Source organism: Barbus barbus, assembly GCF_936440315.1.
Source record: "Barbus barbus genome assembly, chromosome: 33".
NCBI classification, from domain to species: Eukaryota; Metazoa; Chordata; class Actinopteri; order Cypriniformes; family Cyprinidae; genus Barbus; species Barbus barbus.
In genome coordinates, this window is record NC_136761.1 from 27,614,448 (window position 1) to 27,638,296 (window position 23,849).

The following is a 23,849-nucleotide window of genomic DNA, read 5'->3' on the forward strand; positions in this document are numbered from 1 at the left end:
GTATAAACTTATAACGGATTTGACATTTTAATAGTTAAATATATAATTTATTTTCACAAATGGTAAGTGTGCTGTGGATCACTGCATGAACAGAGTGAGTTTATACTCGAGTGTTTACGTCACCGGCCGCTGTTGATGATCACGTGATGAACACTATGCGACTCTAACCCGCAGCCGCTCGGATCTCTTATTTGTACTTTTTTTATATAAATATATATACATGATTTAGTTTCAGAAGTTATGACGGAAATATTTTCAACTTTGTTCGGACAAAATGACACTCAGCCATCCACGGGGCCAGCGGGTTTGGGATTCGCCGCCGGGAAACCTCCGCCGACAATGCCGTCAAACCAAGCGCCGGTGGCGGCTCAGATTCCAGGACAGCACGGGGATGAGGGGCCTACACTACGAAAACCCGGAGCCATGAACGAACCTTTCTATTTACTTCGAGAACTGCCCGGTAAATACATCGGTAGCGCTTGAGAACACAGTACAGTGTGTGTGTGACCTGTAATGATGTTATGTAACTTGGTAAACTGCATCTAGATGAGCTGTTGTGTTTGTTTTGATTTAATTGAGTTGGAACCGAGCTGACGGGAAACACGAACCTCATCACGCATTATAATCTGGAACACGCATATAATAAATTCTGCGGAAAGAAAGTGAAGGAGAAACTGAGCAACTTTTTACCAGAGTTACCAGGTAAGATAAATATGTTTGTTTTTGAGAAAAGGAGATGCATATTATCCGCTGAATTCCATGAGAATGTTTGCCACAAATGGTTTCTGATATAAGTGACCCTGGACCACAGGTCATGTTTTTGGAAATTGAGATTTATGCATCATCTGAAAGATGAATTAATAATCTTTCCATTGATGTATGGTTTGTTATGATTTGAAAATCTGGAATCTGAGGGTGCAAAAAATCTAAATATTGAGAAAATCACCTTTAATGTTGTTCAAATGAAGTTCTTAGCAATGCATATTACTAATCAAAAATGAAGTTATATTTACAAAATATCTTCATGGAACATGATCTTTACTTAATATCCTAATGATTTTTGGCATAAAAGAAAAATCAATAATTTTGACCCATACAATGTATTTTTGGCTATTGCTACAAATATACCCCAGAGACTTAAGACTGCTTTTGTGCTCCAGGGTCACATGTACAGTGTTATTGGGGTCGCTTCACCCCGCAGACATGAAAAACATGCCGCGGACAGAGTGTAAAAGTAGCCCAATTCCCGCGGGCAACACTGACTATACTACTATTATCATAGTAAGTTGTGTTCTCTGTCGTTTTCAGGTATGATAGACTGTCCAGGGATTCAGGATGGCAGTTCTCTGCACTCTCTCATAGAAAAACCTCCGGTCTGTGGGAACTCTTTCAGTCCGCTGACAGGAGCTCTACTCACTGGATTTCGATTACACACTGGCCCGGTAAACTAATGCACTAACACAGCGGCTGTGTCTCAAAACCCAAGGAGCTACCTACCTAGACAACTTAAAACATCTCCTCAGAGCCTCGTGTTTACAGTGTTTGTGTGTGTTGCAGCTTCCAGAGCAATACAGACTGATGCACCTACAGCCGCCAAAGAAAAAGAGCAAACACAAGCACCGACATCACCGACCTCAGGATCCTCTGCCTCCAGGTGACACACACACCTGATGTGTTTTCTCACACACACACACACACACACACGGGCATTAACTCGGCTGTTTGTCCTGTGCAGAGACCCCCTCAGATTCTGACCCCAAGAAGAAGAAGAAAAAGAGGGATGATGATCCCGATCGCAAGAAGAAAAAGAAAGACAAGAAGAAAAAAAAGGTGAGTGACTCTCAGGGCGAGATTAAAACGGTCCGTATGACTGAATAAGATCGGGTCTTAGAGGACAGACTATATGCTTTCAAAAGAAATAATAGAATATTAAATGCATAAACTTTGGAGATGACTTTGATTCTATATAAATTTAAAGGGACAGTTCACCCAAAAATGAAGCTTTTTACATAAACAATGAGAAACCATAAAAAGATCCCATGTATAGATCCCATTCGGGGTTGCCAGGTTTTCGCAACAAAGTCCACCTGATTGCTACTCGTTCCGGGGGAAAAGCACAGACTTGGCAACACTGATGCCATTGTGTTCTGTGAATGATTTTGAAACAATCTGGTTTCTGTTTTGTCTTTTTCTCATAGAATCGACACAGTCCTGATCATCCTGGTCTTACTGGATCTCAACCCAACAGCAACAGCTTGAGATAGAACCACTGTGTGTGTGTGTGTGTGTGTGTGTGTGCGTGTGTGTGCGTGTGTGTGTGCGTGTGTGTGCGTGCACGCATGAATGAATGAATGTTGAACAGTGTTAGAGACCCTGATATGGACCAGTGTGTTGATGTTTACAGAGACTGATTATTGAAGATTTCTGCCATTTTTCTGGTTATAAAGAAAACCCGAATGAATAAACTTTATTCTTTACACATGCTTCAAATGAACTTTTTCTACAGCACGGCTGACAACCGAGCAAATGCACCAAAACAAATGATATCCTCTACATAAACAGGATAAACACATGCAAAATGTAATGATTTTGATTTCACATTATTTCCAAACAACTAGTTTATCCAGGATGGGATCTGATCACTTTTTGTTAGTCGCCTGCATTGAAAACCAGCAGATACCAGGGGATTTGGTATCAGACCTGGAAAAAGTACTGAAAATAAGTTCTTAAAAGGTCACAAATTGCTACAGACAAAATAATTTGTGTGCCCAGCTATAAATCTATCTCATAAAACGTCTTTTAAAATCCTTATCCAGTCAGAAGAGGGCAGTGTTAAACTAAGAAAGCACTGTCAAAAGCCCAAGAGACTTGTTTAAAATAAAGTATTGCATAGCATTGCTCTAAAAAAAAAAATTTCTTGTTCCTGTGTGTGGAAATATGCAAAAGCTGTCATTAGATTGGTATTTTTTCAAAAGGTGCACTTTTGCACCTTATTTATCTCTAAAAGGTGCATATTAGTTCCTTAAAGTTACACATTAGTACCTAAATGGTACATTTTAGGCCCCTCGTCACAGGGTCTGGGACAGTGTTGTTGGTGGTTGAGATTGCTGGATCAGTTTAGTAAGTGCAAGACTGATAGGAAACGCTGGACTTTACTACAGAATCTGCTCCCTCGTGACACAGACTAAACAAACACACAGCATGTGCGGTTAGGCCAGAATGACAGCGTTCCCCGCTCACTGCAGTTTCCAGCTTACTATGTCTGGAATCTGCTTTATGAATGAGTGAAGATGCCAGGTTTTCAGTGGATGATTTATTACACACTCATTATTTCTGACCTGTCATGAATAGAGAAAACAGCAAGTTTCAAACATTTAGATCCATTTATTAATTATAATAATGGTTACAAAAATTGAGCGTAACAAAAATTATCGAGTTTTTTTTTTTTATATAATTGTTTGTCCATAAACTGCTCCAGCTTTAGTAATTTAGTATAAAGACACAGCGCTTGTACCCTTTTTATGACGGCGGGAATTCATATTTTCATTCACGGTTCTTTATTCACAGTGCATATGACATTATTTGTAATTCCTGTTTAAATGCTAATATATTATGTAAATGCATTTTTGACTCTTATATTTAGAGGCAGTTTTGTAATTAATTAAAAAAATATATTTTACTTGAATAAAACCAGTGTTGTCAAAAATATTTTCCCTCGACTGAAATTAGCCAAAATAAAAATGTAATATTAGATGAAAAACAAATGAAAATTAGAAATGCTGGCAACAAACTGAAATAAAACAACTTTAGTTACTAAAAATAAACTTAAACAGAAATACAAAAGGCACAAAAAGTACTGAAACTTGAACTAAAACAAAAGCCAATTATAAAATATTACATACTATAATAGAGAATTAAAAATACTAAAATCTCCATCTGGCTAGTTTTTTGTTTAATTGTAGGCACGACCAGATGACGGCGTGCTTCAAGTGAACTCAATCAAGACTCCAGTGAACAATTCAGAGTAACAATTAGCATATTTTATTGTTTTTGGTGCATCAAATCTGATATTCTTGCACTCTGGATGCATTCTTCCTCTCACACATTCTCTTCTGGTCTCGTATGGCTTTACTGCAATGCATCCATGTCTAAGTATGGCTTTGGTTTCCCATATTTCTCTGATGGTGAGATTTGAATCGTAACACTCAATAATAACATAAGGCACTAGTTTCACACAAAACATTAAACGCACATTGACATCTGAAAGAGAGACTGCTGTAAGCACCTCATCAGTTCCTCTCCTGACCTTTACAAAACCCAGCTAACCCATCCCTGCACATTAAAGCACATATGAATACACGTCATGCTATTTACAGAGCACATCAACTTTAAGCTTCACAATAACAGAAATACAAAAATACGTTTCCCTTTCAGGGCCCATGAAACTAAAATGCACAGAAAAATCTGAATACACTCATTTCTGTTGCTTTATAAAACTCTTGTTAAATCTGCCTGAAATGTTTCAGCTTTGGGATAACACTTAATGTAGTGAACCGAAGGTTAATAAAGCTCCATTAGCAGTGTCTTTGGTGGCAGCTGAAATACTCCTGTTGATTGATTCTCAAGTTTCCAAAAGACAGAAAAACAGACGCTATTATACAACAATCATCGCTCTTAGTCTTTGGTGAACAGACGGACACCGCTCCATTAGCCGAGGTAGTCCATCAATCACAGCCAATGTGTGTGCAGTCCAATAAATATTTCTCTAAAAACATTGCATTCGTTTCGTACTCAACAAATACTCATATTCTGAGTCAGCTGATCATTGAACTACACTGCAAAACATGATTTTCCTCCTTAGTATCTTTTCTTGTGTTCTAGTATAAATATTAGCGCCGTCAAACAATTAATCGTGATTAATTGCATCCAAAATAAGTTATATTTTATACATTTATATATTCATATTCTTATATAAATACATTTTTCTTAAATATATACACATGCATGTGTGTGTATTTTAATCTACATAATAAATATACACAGTATACTACACACACTATGTTAACAAAAACTTATTTCGGATGCAATTAATTGTTTTATAGCACTAATATATATCTACAAATTCTTGAATCAGGAAGCGTTTACAGATGCATGACAAGTAAAATGACTATTTTGTCTTGTTTTCTGAAAATATTATCCAAATTTTGTTAGTTTTTGCTTAAATAAAAATATCTGCCAATGGGGTAAAAAAAAAAAATATATAAATTGTATAAAACCCCATTGACAGATATTTTTATTTAAGCAAAAACTAACAAAATGTGGATAATATTTTCAGAAAACAAGACAAAATAGTCATTTTAGTCATTCCTGATTCAAGAATTTGTAGGTATACTAGAAAACAAGACAAAAATACTAAGAAAGAAAATCTTTTTTTTTGCAGTGAAGACGATACTGATCTGATTCTGCTTTCTCAGCCATCATCCCAATGTCTGTGTTTAAGTGAGGGTGGTGTGAGAAACGGAGGGTTTGCTGTATCGTGATGAAATGTGACGAGTCCCGTGACAGTCCTGTGGTGCTGGGTCATTGAGTTAGGCTTCCTGAGAGACATGACCGTTGCTCAGTCCGCTGGTCAGAGCTTGATTCTCAACAGGAGCGTGTCTGTTCACTTTTCCTGCGGCCTTCATCTGAAGAAGCTGTCTGCGAAGGTAGAACAAATACCCCGGCAACAGGAAACCGGCCAATGAGAGTAACAGAAGCCCCACGTTGATCTGATGGGATTGAAAGAGAATAAACATCTAAGTTGCATGATAGTTATATTAGTCATTGAAAATACCTATAAACAGAAACCTACATAGACAGCTACCTTTCAAGATAGCATCCTACTTGAAACTTAGTAAGACACTCTCTGCATCAACTGTGTCACGGCTTCTATATTTGAGACCCTGGAGCACAAAACCAGTTTGGAGCAATAGCAACAATACATTGTGTGGGTCAAACTTATCCATTTTTCTTTTATGGCAAAAATCATTAGGAAATTAAGTAAAGATCATGTTCCATGAAGATATTTTGTAAATATATCAAAACTTCATTTTTGATTAGTAATATGCATGGCTAAGAACTTCATTTGAACAACTTTAAAGTGGATTTTCTCAATATTTTGATGTTTTTGCACCCTCAGATTACAGATTTTCGAAATATTGTCCTAACAAACCATACATCAATGGAAATATTATTTATTCAGAATTCCTTATGACTGGTTGAAAGCATCTATAGTATTATTATAGTATTTTATTGATAGTGTTTGATAGTCTAATAAACAAAAAAAGGTATACTTTTATTATTATTAAGGATGCAATGACAGAAATATTTTGTAACAATGTAGTAGTCTTTACTATTTAAAATAAATCCTGTCAACATGACTAAAACAGTATATTATTATGATTTCTGAAGATCGTGACACTGAAGACTGGAGTAATGATGCTGAAAATACAGCTTTGAAACAGGAATATATTAAAACAGCTATTTTAATTTATAATATTTCACAATATTAGTATTTTTACAGCCTTTTTAAAATCAAATAAATGCAATCTGTTCAATAAAAGAAAATAAATCTCATGCATCTTGACTTGTGTATCATTTTGAATAGTATTTCTAGTTATCTTACAGTGCATTCATCTTAGAAGATCAGTTTGCCGCTTGCTTTCTGGAGTGCATCCATGATACCTGAGATGTTGTCTAGTTAGGAAGCTCACTTCATATATGAACAGAGTTCTAGCTTTAAATATGAACTATTGAGAGGAGAGTACAAGCAAACGCTGTGTAACACCGTCTACCGCAGCAAGCCTAGTGTTTATGCTGCTCCATCATTCTTGTTATGCGCAGCCCTCTGGATCAAACAAATATTCAAATATGTTGACAATTTTTCATGTGGACTAATCTTTTCCGTCCTATATACACACAAGAGATAAAAATGTGCATGTCTTACCCTGTAAGCATCTCCGTTCAGAGGTCCCAACATAAGCATGAAGAGAGGCTGCTGCAGCAGCGCCACCACTGCACTGATCATAGACTGCAGCCCGGTGAGGGTGCCAAAATGATTAGACGGGTACCTGTGAGAGAGAGAGAGCGAGCGAGAGAGAGAGAGAGAGAGAGAGAGAGAGAAAGAGAGAGAGAGAGACACACATTTGGCTATTGTTACAAAATATACCCCAGCGACTTAAGACTACTTTTGTGCTCCAGGGTTACATTTAGTTTGTCTGAAGTCTGCACACTTCTTAATACTGAGCACTGTGGCATTAAAGGCCTGTCGCAATAATCAATATATCAACTTATGTACATGACCTCAATCATTTTTGGTGATGCAATATATTGCCCATTATATTTACATAATTCATATCAGCATGTTTTTTGCATTCCTCTTGCGCCGGGGTCTTCTGCAGCTTCTCGTACATAACGTGGTGTAGTCATGAGGTGCTAGTTCACATTTAACAAATGCTTCGATAAAAAACGTTTCATCTGCAGATATGGCCATAGTTAGGATCTGTGCCTTATACGGACATCTCTGCTAAGTAGAGGTTGTGTTTTTCAGCAATAGTGTGCATCCTTAAATTACAGAGAAAACAAGCTCAGGGAAAAATCTCCAGACAAGTTCTTTCCTACTTTTTACTTTGCACTTTTTGTTAGAAAATGTTTTTTTTAAATTGACTATTTATTCAAATTTGTCAAGGTATCTAATATGTTTATATTTAATTTCCATGATCTAAATATTCTTAAATTAAAAGTTTGTTGTCATTTGGCAGTGTCTCGGCCTTATTACATTATGATTATATATTCAGTGGCATAAAATGGTCTTAATAATACTGCTTATCGCACAACAAAGTTGTTATCGTGACAGTTGTAGTCAAAAGGCATGTGTGATTTCTTTAAGGCATTATGGTCATTTGTCTGGGTGATATAATCCATGTTACTGGGTCTGAATGTTACACGTGCTCTGCACTATACCTCACACACAAACAGGGCAAACCGGATCCTGTCAAGTGCAGTTTTACAACCATCGGATTTTATAAGTCTGTACTTGCCAGTGCCATTGAATAACAGGTTTAGTGGAAGAAAACAAACAGATACTTGAATGTGTGTGTATGTGTTTGTACTCACACAGCAGCATACAGTCCTCCACAACACGAGTGAATGAAACCTCGTACCACAGTGTGCAAAATAAACGTCACGATCTGGACAAAGAGAACGACAGTTATGAGAACACTCCCATCTACTCTAATTAAACCAGTTCTTATGCAAGTAAACTCTTGCCAAAGTTAGGGATCAGAAAGATTATAAAAAACTTAATTAACACCCATTCACCAAATCTCACTATTAACTAGTTTTTAATAGCATGCGCATTACAGTATTACTGTAGTAATTAGTCTTGCACACTCTAGCCATTACCTAAACTTAACAACTACTTTGCAAACTATTAATAAGCAGCAAATTAGGAGTTTGTGGCAAAAGCGAGAAAGGAAAGGGAAGTGGTGTGTGGCCAAGTATGGTGACCCATACTCAGAATTTGTGCTCTGCATTTAACCCATCCTAGTGTACACTCAGTAGTGAACACACATCCAAGTGTACACTCAGTAGTGAACATACACCCAAGTGTACACTCAGTAGTGAACACACACCCGGAGCAGTGGGCAGCTAATGCTGTGGTGCCCGGGGAGCAGTTGGGGGTCCGGTGCCTTGCTCAAGGGTCTCACCTCAGTCGTGGTATTGAGGGTGGAGAGAGCGCTGGACATTCACTCCCCCCACCTACAATCCCTGCCGGACCTGAGACTCGAACCCACGACCTTCAGGTTACAAGTCCAACTCTCTATCCATTAGGCCACGACTCCCCTTGAATTGATAACCGGTCCCCAAACTAAAGTATGACTCTTTATGGTTATTGTTATCATCCTTGGTGTGAACAAGCAAGAATGGATTAAATTAATTAAAAGTGTCAGTAAAGACAATTTCTGTCAAATAAATGCTGTGTTTTTGAACGCTCTATTTATAAAAGAACCCTGAAAAACTGTTTTTCACAACACATCAGTTTTCAGTATTAATAAACGTTTCAAGTTTGCCATCATAGAAACAAAAATTTCATTTAAAAATTAAATTCAAAATAGAAAACAGTTACTTTAAATTGTAATAATATTTCACAGTTATAGTTGTTTTTTACTGTATGATTAATGATAAACTAGTGCTGGGCAACGATTATTCACATCCAAAATAAGTTTTTGTTTATATAATAAACGTGTACGGTATATATATATATAAATAAAATATAAATACACATATGCATGTATATATTTAAGAAAAATGTTGTTTATATATTCAATATATTTATATAAATACAGACATGTAAATATTTTCTAACTATATACTGTACGCATATATATATATATATATATACACACACACACACACATTTATAATATAAACAGAAACTTTTATTTTGGATGCGATTAATTGTTGCCCATCACTAATATAAACATAATTTTGCTGAACATAAAAGTCTTCTTTCAAAACGATAGAAAAAAATGCCCTTAACTTTTGAACTGTAGTGTATATGCAGTAATACAGGAAAATCAATCAAACCCCTGACAATATGAGCTGCTTAGTCTGTTTACTGTGCAGCTTATGAATTAAACTCATTCCATAATTTATTAACCTTACAGTCATTAAACTAACTGAACCAACAATGTGACTTAAAAAAAAAATACTGTTTCCAATTGTCCTCTTTTTAGAGCAGAACTGAAATTTGTTTGCATTATTAAAACATTATTTTCCTGTTTAACACTGTATCATATAAAGCTCTATTGAAAGACTGAGTTTAATCGGGTTGTTACCTGTAGAGGCATGTTGTCTACGAGTGAGAGGACCCCAAACAGGAAGAGCAGCACATTGGTGAAGATGAAGGCTCTCATGGCGTTGGTCAGCTTCTGGATCTTTCCGTCACGCTTCGGCACCGCAACAACTCTGGAGACAAGACGTCAAAGACAACACTTTACACAACCATCAGCACACAGTTTGTTCATTTGCTTCTACATATAAAATATGGCTTGTCACTTTATGCTAAGCTGTCACTGTTATAGTGTAATTATATATATATATATATATATGGTTAGGGTTACTTGCATGTAATTATGCATAATTAATTGTTATTATAATAGTAAGCACATGCAGCATGTGTAACAAGGATGCTTAAAATAAAGTGTTACCTTGTCACGTTATTACTGAGAGCAGAAGAACGTAAATGTCTTACTCTTTTTCTCCCTGCGCCGTCTTCTGATCCACCTCACACTCTTTCATCTTCCAGTCCATGATGTATCCGATCAGAGGACAGGTGACCAGACACAAGAGCTGCAGCGTGCCAAAGACGGACGAGTAGAAGCTCACTGGAAGGTCAAATAAATGCATTTATCAGGCTCAGATTGCCCTGAAACACTCTCGGTTTCCTTCACAATTACATTTATGACTACAGTGCGTGCATAATTATGATAAGCTCATTTTGTTTGTTAAAGAAAACCTGCTTAATAATTCTGCACACCTGAATATAAGAAGTTTTTCAATTCCAGCCTTCATGGAGAATTATTATGTATATTTAAAGACACGCACATGCAGTATATATTTTGAAAATATTTACATGTATATATTTTTATTAATATAATTTGTAATATATAAACATAAATTTTTTCTGAAATATGTACATGCATGTGTGTGTATTCATAAATGCATAATAAATAAACACAGTACACACTCATATATTATGTAAACTAAAACTTTTATTTTGGATGCGATTAATCGTTACCCAGCACTAGATTAAATACAAAATTAATAGTAGTTATTAAGATTGATGTGGTTTGGAATTGGCTAAATGTACTTGGAATCAGAATATCAACTAGCCTAATAATTATGCACGCACTGTATTAAACTAACAAAGGTTAATCTCACCTTTCTCCTTTGCCTCATGCAGCAGTTCTTTAGAAGCTAAACGAGACAGAAACACATTATAATCAGCTTTAATGAATGCAGTGATATGGTGTAGGTTTTGTGGCTGGTCTTACGGGTCTCATCTCCGCGGATGACCATGAACTCCAACATCTCGTTCATGGCTCCCATAAAGAAGATGATTCTCAGCTGAGTCATTCCCATAGTGATCAGACTCCACAGAAAGATGGGAGAGAACACGGAGCGCCGGAACGGGACCGAAGCTGAGAAAGAGATTTCCAGGAGTTCGTGCATCATATTTCACTTCATCAGCTTCACATTCACACAACCGTAACAAACGGCCTCAAAATGTATCACTCCGTCTCAAAGGGTCTCACCTTGTGTGTCCTGAGCTACAGCCGGCAGTTTCTCGGTTTCACACGTCGCCTCTTCAGACGATAATTTATGGTTTTCATCTGAATGCCTCTTTTTCCTACTAAATGGTTGCGAAGGAAGGAACAAGGAAATATTATTCAGAAATCAAGACTGTTTTCTTTATATTAAAGGATAACATGCAATCTGGATTATGTAATCTGATTCAAAAAATTAAGTACTTAGATTAAATTACATCTTAAAATCAGACTACAGTTACTTTTTTATTATTTATTATTAATTACGTGATTACAGATTATTCACATAAGAGCAATAAATCATTGTTTTTCCCCAATTTCTCTTTTTCATCTTTTAAATGTTCCCTTCTTATATAACCTACAAACGACATACAGGTAAACAAATAAAAATTTATTTAAGTGATTTATTCCAATTGTTGTAATAAAAAAAAAAAACATTTACATTACATTTAGTCATTTATTATAAATGACCAATATATCAAATGTATTTTAATTTGATTATAAACGTAACATTATAGAAAAACTAGTGCTGTCAAATTATTAATTTAATATGTGTACTGTTTTATATATATATATATATATATATATAAAACAGTACAACAAGGGGAAGTCGTTGCCTAATGGTTAGAGAGTTGGACTTGTAATCCAAAGGTTGTGGGTTCGAGTCCCCGGCCGGCAGGGATTGTAGGTGGGGGGAGTGAATGTCCAGCGCTCTCTCCACCCTCAATACCACGACTGAGGTGCCCTTGAGCAAGACACTGAACCCCGGGGCTGCCCACTGCTCCGGGTGTGTGTTCACGGTGTGTGTGTGTGTGTGTGTGTGTGTGTGTGTGGATTTGTTCACTACTCACTGCTGTGTGTGTGCACTTGGATAGGTTAAACGCAGAGCACCAATTTCGAGTATGGGTCACCATACTTGACAATACGTCACGACTTTACGACTTTGACTTATATATATATAAGTATACTTATACTTATATATATAAAAAATACACACACATACAGTATATATTTTGAAAATATTTACTATATTTTTTTAAAATATTAAAAATATGTATTTATATTATTATATTTTATATAAATATATTTAATATATAAACAACATTTTTCTGAAATATATACATGCATGTATGTATTTATATATATATACACACAATAAATATACACAGTATATACATGTATATTATGTAAACAAACTTTTATTTTGGATGTGATTAATCGTTTGACAGCACTAATTAAAACGCATTTTAAATGTACATTTTTATAATTTAATTATTATCTTTTCGTTTAACTCACCCCCAGATTGGGAAACCTTGACGCAATGTCATTTTTAATGCACTTTATGTTGTTAATTATAATGCATGGCATATATTTTCTTTCCCTTTGTATTTTTATACGTTTATTTTTAAATTTCTGTTTTATTGTTGTGATTTGTTTTTATGATTATTTTACTTCCTTTTATGCAAAGCATTTTGAGTTACCATTGTGTATGAAATGTGCTATATAAATAAACTTGCCTTGCCGTTATATGAAGATGATCCTATTTAAATCAATGTGATAAACGAGTTAGGTCAAAAGTAATCAAAGTAGTCTGATTATATTACCTCAAATGTGTAATGGATTATGTTACTAACTACAGTTTTTGTCATGTAGTTTGGGATCAGTACCAGATTAAAATTAGTAAGTAATCTACAAGCACTGAAGGTGTCACTGATTCAAAGGAGGTAATTGTTAAGCTGCCATTTTTATTAAAATGATGTTTTTTCCCCCAGAATAATCTTTGAGGTTAATATAGGTTAACAGGACTAGTACTAACATCTCCATCTCTTCTTGTGTAGGAAACCCTTCTGTTGGCCAGTTCAGGAAACAGTTGAGAAAGACCAGAGAAGCCAGGCCGGCCCACGTCCACATGATAATAGTAAATGACACCCCGGCATCATATATCAGCTGGAGAGAGAGACACACACACACAAAGAGGAGATGCAATATTGATGAGTTTTTCCATTTGAATGACACGCTTGATTGAATGAATGGTGGGAAAAAAGATTTTGCTTGTCTGCAGCATCTGGCTGATGGTTTTATGTCTGAGGCTGAAGAAAGTGTATGTAATACTGGCTGCAGCTTGACAAAATATCAAAGAACATCATGGCCTTAATAGCATCCATTCTTTACAGTCATACAGACACAGTGATACTTCCCATTTTAAAAGAGGTCAACATGTACAGTGCACTATCATTAAGGAGCTTGGGGTACGTAAGTATTTTTTTTTCCCCTCAAAGAAATTACGCCTATTCAGCAAAGATGCATCAAATTGATCAAAAGTGAAATTAAAGACCTTTATAATGTTACAAAAGATTCCATTTCAAATAAATGCTGTTCTTTTGAACTTTCTATTCATCAAAAAAACCTGAAAAACAAAACTTGTCACGGTTTCCATAAAAATCTTGTGCAGCACAGCTGTTTTCAACATTGATGATAATCAGAAATGTCAGTAAATCAGTATATTAGAATGATTTCTGAAGATCATGTGACACTGAAAACTGGAGTAATGATGCTGAAAATTCAGCTTGTTTTAAAATATTACAATAGAAAACCGTTTAAATTGTTTTATTTCACAATTATACGGTTTTACAGTATTTTGGAAAAATAAATGCAGCCTTGGCAATGACACTGAATTCTACGTCTAATATAGATCACTTACATGATCTTAATTTTTAAGGAAGATTACCAATATTTACTCTTTAGACTAACAGTTATATAACACTATAACAGCAGGCGTCTTTTAAATAAAATTAATTTATATTTGATTGTACATAATCATAGCTCAAAACCTTAAGCTTAACTGCTTTTATAGCAGTTTATGGCGATGAGTTCAGTTTCATTCAATCTGATGCAAAATTTCATCAGAGGCTTTAATTCCGACTATACTGTACACGTCAAACAGGTTTATCCTCCATTTACACACACACACTAAAAAAACAAACCTTGACTCCAGGGAAGGTAACAGCCGATGAAGCGTAGGAGCCGATCATCAGTGACAGCACAGTGGAGCTCAGACTTCCAAACATGTTTGGCAGCTATCAGAGGAAGAGAGGAAAACACATCGTTATCAGTATGGAAAAATCATAAATGCAGCTTAGCCTACATTTGCAGTGAACAAAAACAGGAAGGAAAACCATGTGTGCATCCATGGAAAACACCACCTTGATACTATTAAGGCATCTGGGTGCTTGCTTAATGGCTCAAATCAAGTGTCAAGTGAACATCATGCCTAACCACATGTGTGAGCAATAGTGATAAAATGAACGCATTGCTGCATGAGAAATATTTATGCTTCTGTAAGCAGGAAGTCCTGCTGTGGATTGTGCATATGCATCATATTTGTTTTCCACATTATCCATGAATTTCCAAGCAGTGCTTCGTTTTTCCAGACTCTTACGGGGATGTGTGAGTGTGTTTTACTCCCCTGTGTGAAATGAGAAGGTTAAGAACACAGTTCTGTGAACACGCACATTTGTACTTCCTTGTGCTTTTCACACACAAACACAGAATAACAACCTCAACCTAACACTGAACTTGTTACAGAAGGCTGCACACCTTAAACACCGGTACAGTATACAAAGCCATGTAATTTACAGTGAGGGGAAAAAATTATTTGATCCCCTGCTGATTTTGTACGTTTACCCACTGACAAAGAAATTATCAGTCTATAATTTTAATGGTAGGTTTATTTGAACAGTGAGAGACAGAATAACAAAAAAAATCCAGAAAAACATTAAAAAAAAAGTTAAATAAGTGAAATAAGTATTTGATCCCCTATCAATCAGCAAGATTTCTGGCTCCCAGGTGTCTTTTATACAGGTAAGGAGCTGAGATTAGGAGCACTCTCTTAAAGGGAGTAATCTCAGCTTGTTACATGTATAAAAGACAACCTGTCCACAGAAGTAATCAATCAATCAGATTCCAAACTCTCCACCAAAGAGCTGTCCAACGATGTCAGGGACAAGATTGTAGACCTACACAAGGCTGGAATGGGCTACAAGACCATCGTCAAGCAGCTTGGTGAGAACTGAGAAGGTGACAACAGTTGCTGCGATTATTCGCAAATGGAAGAAACACAAAATAAATGTCAGTCTCCCTCGGACTGGGGCTCCATGCAAGATCTCACCTCGTGGAGTTTCAATGATCATGAGAACGGTGAGGAATCAGCCCAGAACTACACGGGAGGATCTTGTCAATGATCTCAAGGCAGCTGGGACCATAGTCACCAAGAAAACAATTGGTAACACACTACATCGTGAAGGACTGAAATCCTGCAGTGCCCGCAAGCTCCTCCTGCTCAAGAAAGCACATGTCGGAAGCTTGCCAATGATTTAGAGGAGAACTGGTTGAAAGTGTCGTGGTCAGATGAGACCAAAATCCAGCTCTTTGGCATCAACTCAACTCTCCGTGTTTGGAGGAGAAGGAATGCTGCCTATGACCCCAAGAACACCATCCCCACCGTCAAACATGGAGGTGGAAACATTATGCTTTGGGGTTGTTTTTCTGCTAAGAGGACAGGATAACTGCACTGCATCAAAGGGACGATGGACGGGGCCATGTACCGTCAGGGCCAGGGCATTGAAGTGGTCGTGGATGGCTATTCCAGCATGACACTGACCCAAAACACACAGCCAAGGCAACAAAGGAGTGGCTCAAGAAGAAGCACAGTAAGGTCCTGGAGTGGCCTAGCCAGTCTCCAGACCTTAATCCCATAGAAAATCTGTGGAGGGAGCTGAAGGTTCGAGTTGCCAAACGTCAGCCTCGAAACCTTAATGACTTGGAGAGGATTTGCAAAGAGGAGTGGGACAAAATCCCTCCCGAGATGTTTGCAAACCTGGTGGCCAACTACAAGAAACGGCTGACCTTTGTTATTGCCAACAAGGGAAGGGTTTTGCCAAGGAGTCAAATACTTATTTCACTCATTAAAATGCAAATCAATTTATAACTTTTTTTAAATGCATTTTTCTGGATTTTTTTGTTATTCTGTCTCTCACTGTTCAAATAAACCTACCATTAAAATTATAGACTGAACATACAAAATCAGCCAGGGATCAAATATTTTTCCCCTCACTGTATTTGCGCTGCGTCATCGGCACAGCAGTGGTAGAAAAAACTCATGTGACTGGATGATAGATGCCAGCGATGTTATATATACTGAAAAGAGGAAGGGACCCAACACAAAACCTTGAGGTACACCAATGGTAATTTGATCTTGGAAGAATTTGATAAAGAAAAGTTAAGGTTCATATTACAGAGGTACATAAAAAAGGAACATATTAAAGACAATTATTGACAAAGTAGGAATATATATGAATATAACTTACAACATTACTTTGGATAGCATAGAATAGCTCAGATGACATGGAATGAGCCTGAGAGGTAAAGCAGTATCTCAACGGCACAGCAGTGGTAGGAAAACCCATGTGCCTGGTCGATAGATGCCAGCGATGTTATATATACTGAAAAGAGGAAGGGACCTAATACAGAACCCTGAAATACACCAATGGTAATTTGGATTCTTGGAAGTTTTTAATAAGAAATGTTAAGGTTCATATTAAAATCTCTGAATTCTGATTTCAGACTTTGGGTTTTTTGAAAATCTAAGCACAGCGTGAGACTGCTGTGAGGTTTGTGATGCCCTTTGCTTAGAAGAAACATCTGAGAAGGAGAATTAATCAAAAGTTTCCATTTGCTCTCACCTTAATATCATTGACTAGGACAAATAGTTAAGGGATTAAAGAGATCTCGTTTGTGATTGCTCTTTCTTATGGGTACTGAGGTTCCTTACTACTTTAGAGGAAGTGGAAAAAACACTAAGTCATGGAGGTCATTGGCTTGCTCAGTTCAGATAACATCAAAACCAAAAAGAAAAAAAGTGTAAATAAAGTGATCAGAGCAATATCAGCTGCTATTTTCTCCATACTGGTAGTAATTCACTGTTAACAGACACAGAGCGTGTGCTTTTCTCAGAAGTGTACAACAGGATGTCACTGAAATAAAGCAGTGTTTGTTATCACGTGTAGGGCAGTGTGCATGCATACCTGAGCTGCTCTAGATGAGCCATGTGTATGCGCAAGGATAAGTGTGTGTTGGCATCTGCATGATAGTGGTGGGCTATCTGAGGGCAGCTGATTTTATATATATATATATATATATATATATATATATATATATATATATATATATATATATATATATATATATATATATATATATATATATATATATATATATTAGTCATTCTTTCCCACACCAGGTGATATCACTAAACGAACCGGAAAGTCACAATCTGTTTGTTGATGAGTGTGAGTACAACGTCTGTGCCCTTGTCTGTTTCAACTGGGGTTTGACGAGGGTGTAAGAGAAGGCGTGTGGGCAGTTTAGCCTTCTGATTGGTGGGCACTGAAAAAGCCCGAATTTCTCCTTTAGTCACATGTGTCGATACTTTGCCTGCCCCAAACACATAAATACACACACCTGTCTGGACAAAATAAACTTCAAAAAGCTTCATGTGACAGCTGCACTACAAAACATGCAAGTCACCATAGGTGCTCCTTTCTCTACCGTTTTCTTTCTTCTTACCGTGAGAGATGTGAAGGTCAGACAGATCCCTCCAAAGCCGTTGAGTGAAAGAGCCAAGAAAATGAGTGCAGAGAGGACTAGAACAAAAGGCGCAAACAATCATTACACAATCAAAATGTGTGTTTGAACAACTCAAAACTGTCACAATGACATTGAAATGACAAATCAAATTTTGTGTCTTCTGTATACAGTAGCATATATATATAAATGCTACATTTGCTACTAAATGCTACATTTGATTTGGGTATGGCTGTGAATGATTATGAACATTTTACACAAAATTTGAATAAAAGTTCCATTTTAATATTTGCAAAGAAAATTCACAATAAGTTCTGCTGCCTGTACATTTTAAAATTGAATTGTTAACTCACAAAATTGGTCAAATAATGGCCAATTAATTGTCCCTGCAACTATATTGTTTTGTCATTGCGTTATTTTTAAAACCAGCAACAATCAATCAATCAATAAAAAAAAAAAAAGTCACTTGAAGTAGTAAAATTATTATTCCTTCTGGAAAAAAAAAGAGAATTTTAATTTGTCAAAATGTGAAATTTCTGAACATAATTTTTTATTTTTATTTAGTTAATTGAAATCCTATTAATAACTGATTACTAAAATAGCCTCTACTGACTTTCAATGTTTTTAATTTGTGAAAAAAAAAAAAAAAAAAACCTCCAGTAATTATTGAGTGATTAACTGATTATAGCTGTAATTTGAAGACTCGTGCACATTCTTTGTGTATTTTTGTTTCCAGCTCACCTTTTGGTTGATATGATGATATGGACATAATCACACAAGAGAGCGCAAAACACGCACTATGAAAAAAAAAAAAATACAAAACATGAAAAATGATTAAATAAACACACATACTTGAATGCAAGTGTGCTCTTATGTGCACATATTAGTCAGTGGTTTGAAATGCAAAAAGTCATGCAGAGATTCCAAGTGCATGCTTAAAAAATGTGTTGCTTCCAGATGGACTGTTGACACTGTGATCTAAAACACAGTAAGCACTCGGGGCATTAGTGTGTCTTCACCTTCCACCGAGGCGCAGAGGCCTGGGGCCAAACCGGTCCATTAATATACCCAGTGGTAATGTGGCGGCACTCAGCAGGAATGAGCCAATGGTGAAGCCCAAGTTCAGCATTTCTTCCTGTTCATCACAACTCAGCCAATCCTCTGGTGCGCTAGCGTTCACACCCGCAGTCGTATTGTCTACAGAAAGACAGAGAGAGAAGGTCAATGAAAGCAAGAGACAGAGACTTTATTAAGTTTTAAAGTCCACGCAGTTCAAGTTTCCCAGGAACTCCGGCTCGGTTTTCTTTCGGTGCTAGTTAGTGACCTGTGGTAGGATGCTTGTGATCTGCTTGAGTTCTATGACTATGATTACCTGTGCACAGGTGCGAGTAAAAGCCCTGTCCTTTGAGCATGATGAGCAGAGAGCCCCAGCCCAACAGCACGGCCGAACACGACAGGTTCTCCAGCACGGCTGTGACGGCCATCCACCAGCGCCTGCTGTACGCCTGCAACAGAGACGGAGCCATCCTCCTATCAGACAGAGAAGAAATTAGTGTCACACACAGTGGCATATTTAAAAATATATAGTTTCTGAAGGCAATATTCTGCCTTAGCAAACTACATTTTTAACCCGATATAGCTACTGCAGTTGATTTACTAATGCAATTTATTGAGGAATGCATTTTAAAGATGTGCAAATAAAAAAAATACATATATAGACTCCACAGCCAACAGAGCAATTTTGTCTTTACTGTTCCAATACTTTTGGAGGACACTGTATACACTGCCCTCCAAAAGTTTGGAAACGCCCTAGAAAAGTGGGGTTTTGGACAATGTTGGCATGAATCCTTTTTAATTTGTGATAATTTCACACTGATAAGGGACAACACAAACTACGAAAACATTTTATTACATAAACAGTTTATACATAGAAAAAAACTGTGATTCATCAAAATATCCACATAGCCAGAAATAGCTATTTGTAAACTATCTGAGCTAAATTGTGTTCTAATTGGTTCATTGTATTCTAAACTTAATTGGCAATCAATTGTTGAAGCTTTTAAGGTGTGCTGACCCAAAAATCTTTTAAAAACCTGGGCCAATGTTAAACCAGTAACCAGGCATCACAGCTGGCAAAGGGGCATGTCTGACTTTGACATGTATGTATTGCCATTATTATGTTTTATTGCTGGTCTTCAATGATAATGTCGTTACTTTAATGTATTTGATTTATGCTGATATCGCCCAAAACCACACATTGCCAGGGGTGTTTCTAAACTTTTGGAGGGCAGTGTATATATAATTTTAATGCACTACCATTCAAAATTTTGGGGTCTGTAAGATTTGTAAAAAAAAATGTATAAAGCATCTTGCACGCTCACCAAGGCTGCATTTATTTGATAAAAAACAACAAAAAAAACAGCAAAAATATAATTACAATTTAAAATAGCAGTTTTCTATTCAAATATGTAGTAAAAATGCAATTTATTCATGTGATGCAAAGATGAATTTTCAATAACATGCATTTCTGAAGTCTTTTCTGCTCATCAAGACTGCATTTATTTGATCCCACATATACAGTAAAAATGATGAAATATATATTTTTTTAAAATTACACTTTTCTATGTGAATAAATTGTAAAATGTCATTTATTGCTGTGATCAAAGCTGTATTTTCAGCATCATTACTCCAGTCTTCAGTGTCACATGATCTTCAGAAATCATAATATACTGATCAAGAAACATTTCTGACTATTATTAATGTAACATTTTTTTGCCGCTCATTATTTTTTTTTGAGGAAACCATGATACGTGATATATTTTTTTAGGAATCATAGATTAATAGAGTGTTTTATAAGAAGGGGATCATACAAAAATGCCTTCAAACCGACACCCATAAATCTTCATTCTTTGAGTCTCTGGGGATTTCGTGCGAGACGTAAGAGAGAGACACTCCCTAACATTTGCTACAACCAACACACGCGAAAGCTTCCTCTTAATAGGAGGCGTGCCCAACTGATTTGCATTTGCGAAACCATTCACAAGAAAAACCACAATCACACGTGCTTTGTTGTATCACAAATTTGCATCTGAAAGCCATGAGAAATGTGCATCCTCTGTCTCTAGACTAGAGATAATATAACTTTTCTCCAAATGCGTCCAAGTTTTTGTTTGTAAACGGGGTCAACGTATCCCATGACATGACTGAAAACGATCGGTCATTATAACCGGGATAACCCAAACACTCCCTAACACACACACAGAGAAAGAGAGAGATATAAGAGTGTGGGCGGGAGACACAGGCAATACAAGAGATATATAGAAAGCAGAGAGGGATCTCAGCAGGACACAGATTCAGCGTGTGGTGTTTAATACGATTAGACACAGTCCACTAGACATCTTTGTCCTCAAATGCTGGGCTTATGGATGGATTTTTTGTAACTCACACGGTCTATTAAGGCACATGCTCAGAATAATTGAGCACCATCATATTCTCCAGAATGAAGAAAAGCAAGTTTGACAATGGTGGAAATCCATCCGCATGTCTAAAGATCACAGTTTTTCAGGACCGAGTCGTGGGCAGTCGCACGTGTGTGTTTGTTTACGGTACACATGAAGGTGGTTTTAGTGTCTTGTGTTTAGTAAAAACATCAGGCATCTACTGTAAACGCTTGGCATAGAGGTCTGCAAGCCACATTTCACACGTTGCACAGTTAAAAAGTAACTATTATCAGCTCCGTCCACTGAGTTGCATGTCACTCGACTGGAACAAATGACGTTCAGTGTGTTTGTTTAAAGAGGGCCACTAACGTACGTCTGTTTATCAGTCCCTATGAGCAGAGACATAGAGGATGGCCCCTAAGAGATGCTTGCTTTGGCCCCGGGCCCAGTGAATTTTTATCAGTGACCCTATGTGTACATATGAAAGAGCAGACACACCTTTCTATAAAAGTTCATAAGCAGAAAATGTTTTATAATGAAGTTCAAGTTTAAAAGTCTTGAGATATTAAGTGTGCCCTTATCTTTCCACCTGTGCCTGACCTCGAGTGACCCTCACCAAAAAGCAACATGATGTCACCATTGATCCCCGTCTTCAATATAGTGACCATGCTCTGGTGAAGAATTAAAAATACTGAATCCTGTACGCTCTCTGGCGATAATCGAATCAACTCTTTCCATGCCTTTATCTGGTGAGGAAGCTAATCTTTTAAATGCTTATATATCTTCCATATTCTATTCAGATAAAGGTTATATATCTTCCATATTCATAGTCTTTTTGGCTGGAATAAAGACTTAAAATCTGAACAGACTGAGTAAATCTGAGTAATGCTAAGAAAAGAGTCAGAATATTGAGATATAAACTCAGAATAGGCAGATGTTAACTCACCTTTCTGAGAAGAAAAGTCAGAATTGTAAAAAAATTAAATAAAAGTCGCAATTACTTTTATTTCGTGGCGGAAACAAAAACAATTGCGAGATTTAAACTTACAATTTTGAGGGGAAAAAGTCAAACCGTGAGATGCAAACTCAGAATAGACAGATGTTAATATATTTCTAAGCACAGTTAGAATTGTAAAAAATAAAAGTTGCAATAATTTTTATTTTGTGGTGGAAACAAATAGAATTGTGATGTAAACTTGAATTTTTGAAGGGGAAAAAAGTCAGAACTGTGAGACAAACAGAATAGATGGATGTTGACTCATATTTCTGAGAAGAAAAGTCAGAATTGTAAACAAAAAAATAATAATAATAAAAGTTACAAATACTTTTATTTCATGGCGGGGGGGGGGGGGGGGGGGGGGGAAACAGAGTCAGAATTTTGAGGGGGAAAAGTCAGAATTGCACAAACAGAGTCAGAATTAATCGAAACTATCTTTATTTATGCTTTTTTAATTGCAGGCTCATAGAATAGCTCTTTTACTAGAAACAATGGCGTCTTCTGTCCCCGCGTGTTCTCTGGTCTTGAAGAAGATCTGAGACACTAAACAGGGGAAATGGTGCCATGTGCACCCCTTCCGGAACCAAAAACACCGAGTTTAGCTCTCCATCTCCCCTGAGGACAAAGACTGGGGTTTTCTCAGCGTGTCCCGGTGAGAAACAAGGACAAAGGCTCAACTTTCTGGACGGGATTAAACAAACAAACTCGATCCCCAGCCGCTGAAATAACGCTGAAGACCGCGACATATGCTGCCCACATCTACAACAAACCATCCACAATACAGCCCTCAAATAGAGTTAGCTCATGGAAAACACATCTGAGCTCATTTAAAACACTACACGAGAGCATGTACAGTTTATGAAGAAAAAATCGTGAAACAAAAAAAAAAAAGAAAAAAGCGTGAAACATTAAACTCAGCGCCACGTGTCTCACTAAAGTCTCTATTTACACTCGTCTGAAGATAAACCTGAACTACTGTGTATCCTACAGCCATTATTATTATTATTATTATTCATCTAAAACTACATGTACTGAGAATTTAATTCAATTTAAACAACTTACTTCATTTTTTGGTATAATTTCCAAATGTCAGCCGCGCGTTATTTCCTGGATTCTGTTTCAAACTAAAGATAAATACTACAAATTCTTCTAAAGTGGAGTTGATAATAGAGTTAATGTGTCCTGTGCTTCTGTCTCTTCAGAGATCTCCAGAAGTCTTGATGGAAGAGAAACTCCCTCATTATCGAGCAGGGGCGTGTCTACGTGGTGGCCAGGGGTGGCACCGGCCCCTTCTGAAATTTGGCTGGCCACCCCAGGTGCCCCCCCTACCAGATGTCTTGCGATAGGCTTGTTTTTAGTTTCTAACTGCATCTGGCGTGTCTTGGCATGTGTAGGCAGCTG

At 36.8% G+C, this 23,849-nt stretch overlaps 2 protein-coding genes across 2 annotated transcripts; one reads left to right on the top strand and one right to left on the bottom strand.

The window, feature by feature from the left end:
* Positions 1-101: 101 nt before the first annotated feature.
* Positions 102-2,486, top strand: med19a (mediator complex subunit 19a). Its single transcript, XM_079390553.1, has 6 exons — positions 102-460; positions 580-702; positions 1,309-1,442; positions 1,558-1,654; positions 1,736-1,830; positions 2,199-2,486. Exons 1-6 carry the CDS (start codon positions 241-243, stop codon positions 2,262-2,264), a joined length of 735 nt encoding a protein of 244 aa, XP_079246679.1. The 5' UTR covers positions 102-240; the 3' UTR covers positions 2,265-2,486.
* Positions 2,487-5,436: 2,950 nt separating this feature from the next.
* LOC306853389 (large neutral amino acids transporter small subunit 3-like) lies at positions 5,437-23,685 on the bottom strand. Its single transcript, XM_079390750.1, has 15 exons — positions 23,511-23,685; positions 19,384-19,541; positions 19,031-19,208; positions 18,753-18,808; positions 17,994-18,070; positions 14,354-14,446; positions 13,186-13,316; positions 11,358-11,455; positions 11,097-11,243; positions 10,984-11,019; positions 10,295-10,427; positions 9,879-10,008; positions 8,155-8,228; positions 6,986-7,109; positions 5,437-5,768 (listed from the first exon to the last, which is right to left on the bottom strand). The coding sequence occupies exons 1-15, from the start codon at positions 23,513-23,515 to the stop codon at positions 5,589-5,591; spliced, it is 1,620 nt and encodes a 539-aa protein (XP_079246876.1). The 5' UTR covers positions 23,516-23,685; the 3' UTR covers positions 5,437-5,588.
* Between the last annotated feature and the right edge of the window lie 164 nt (positions 23,686-23,849).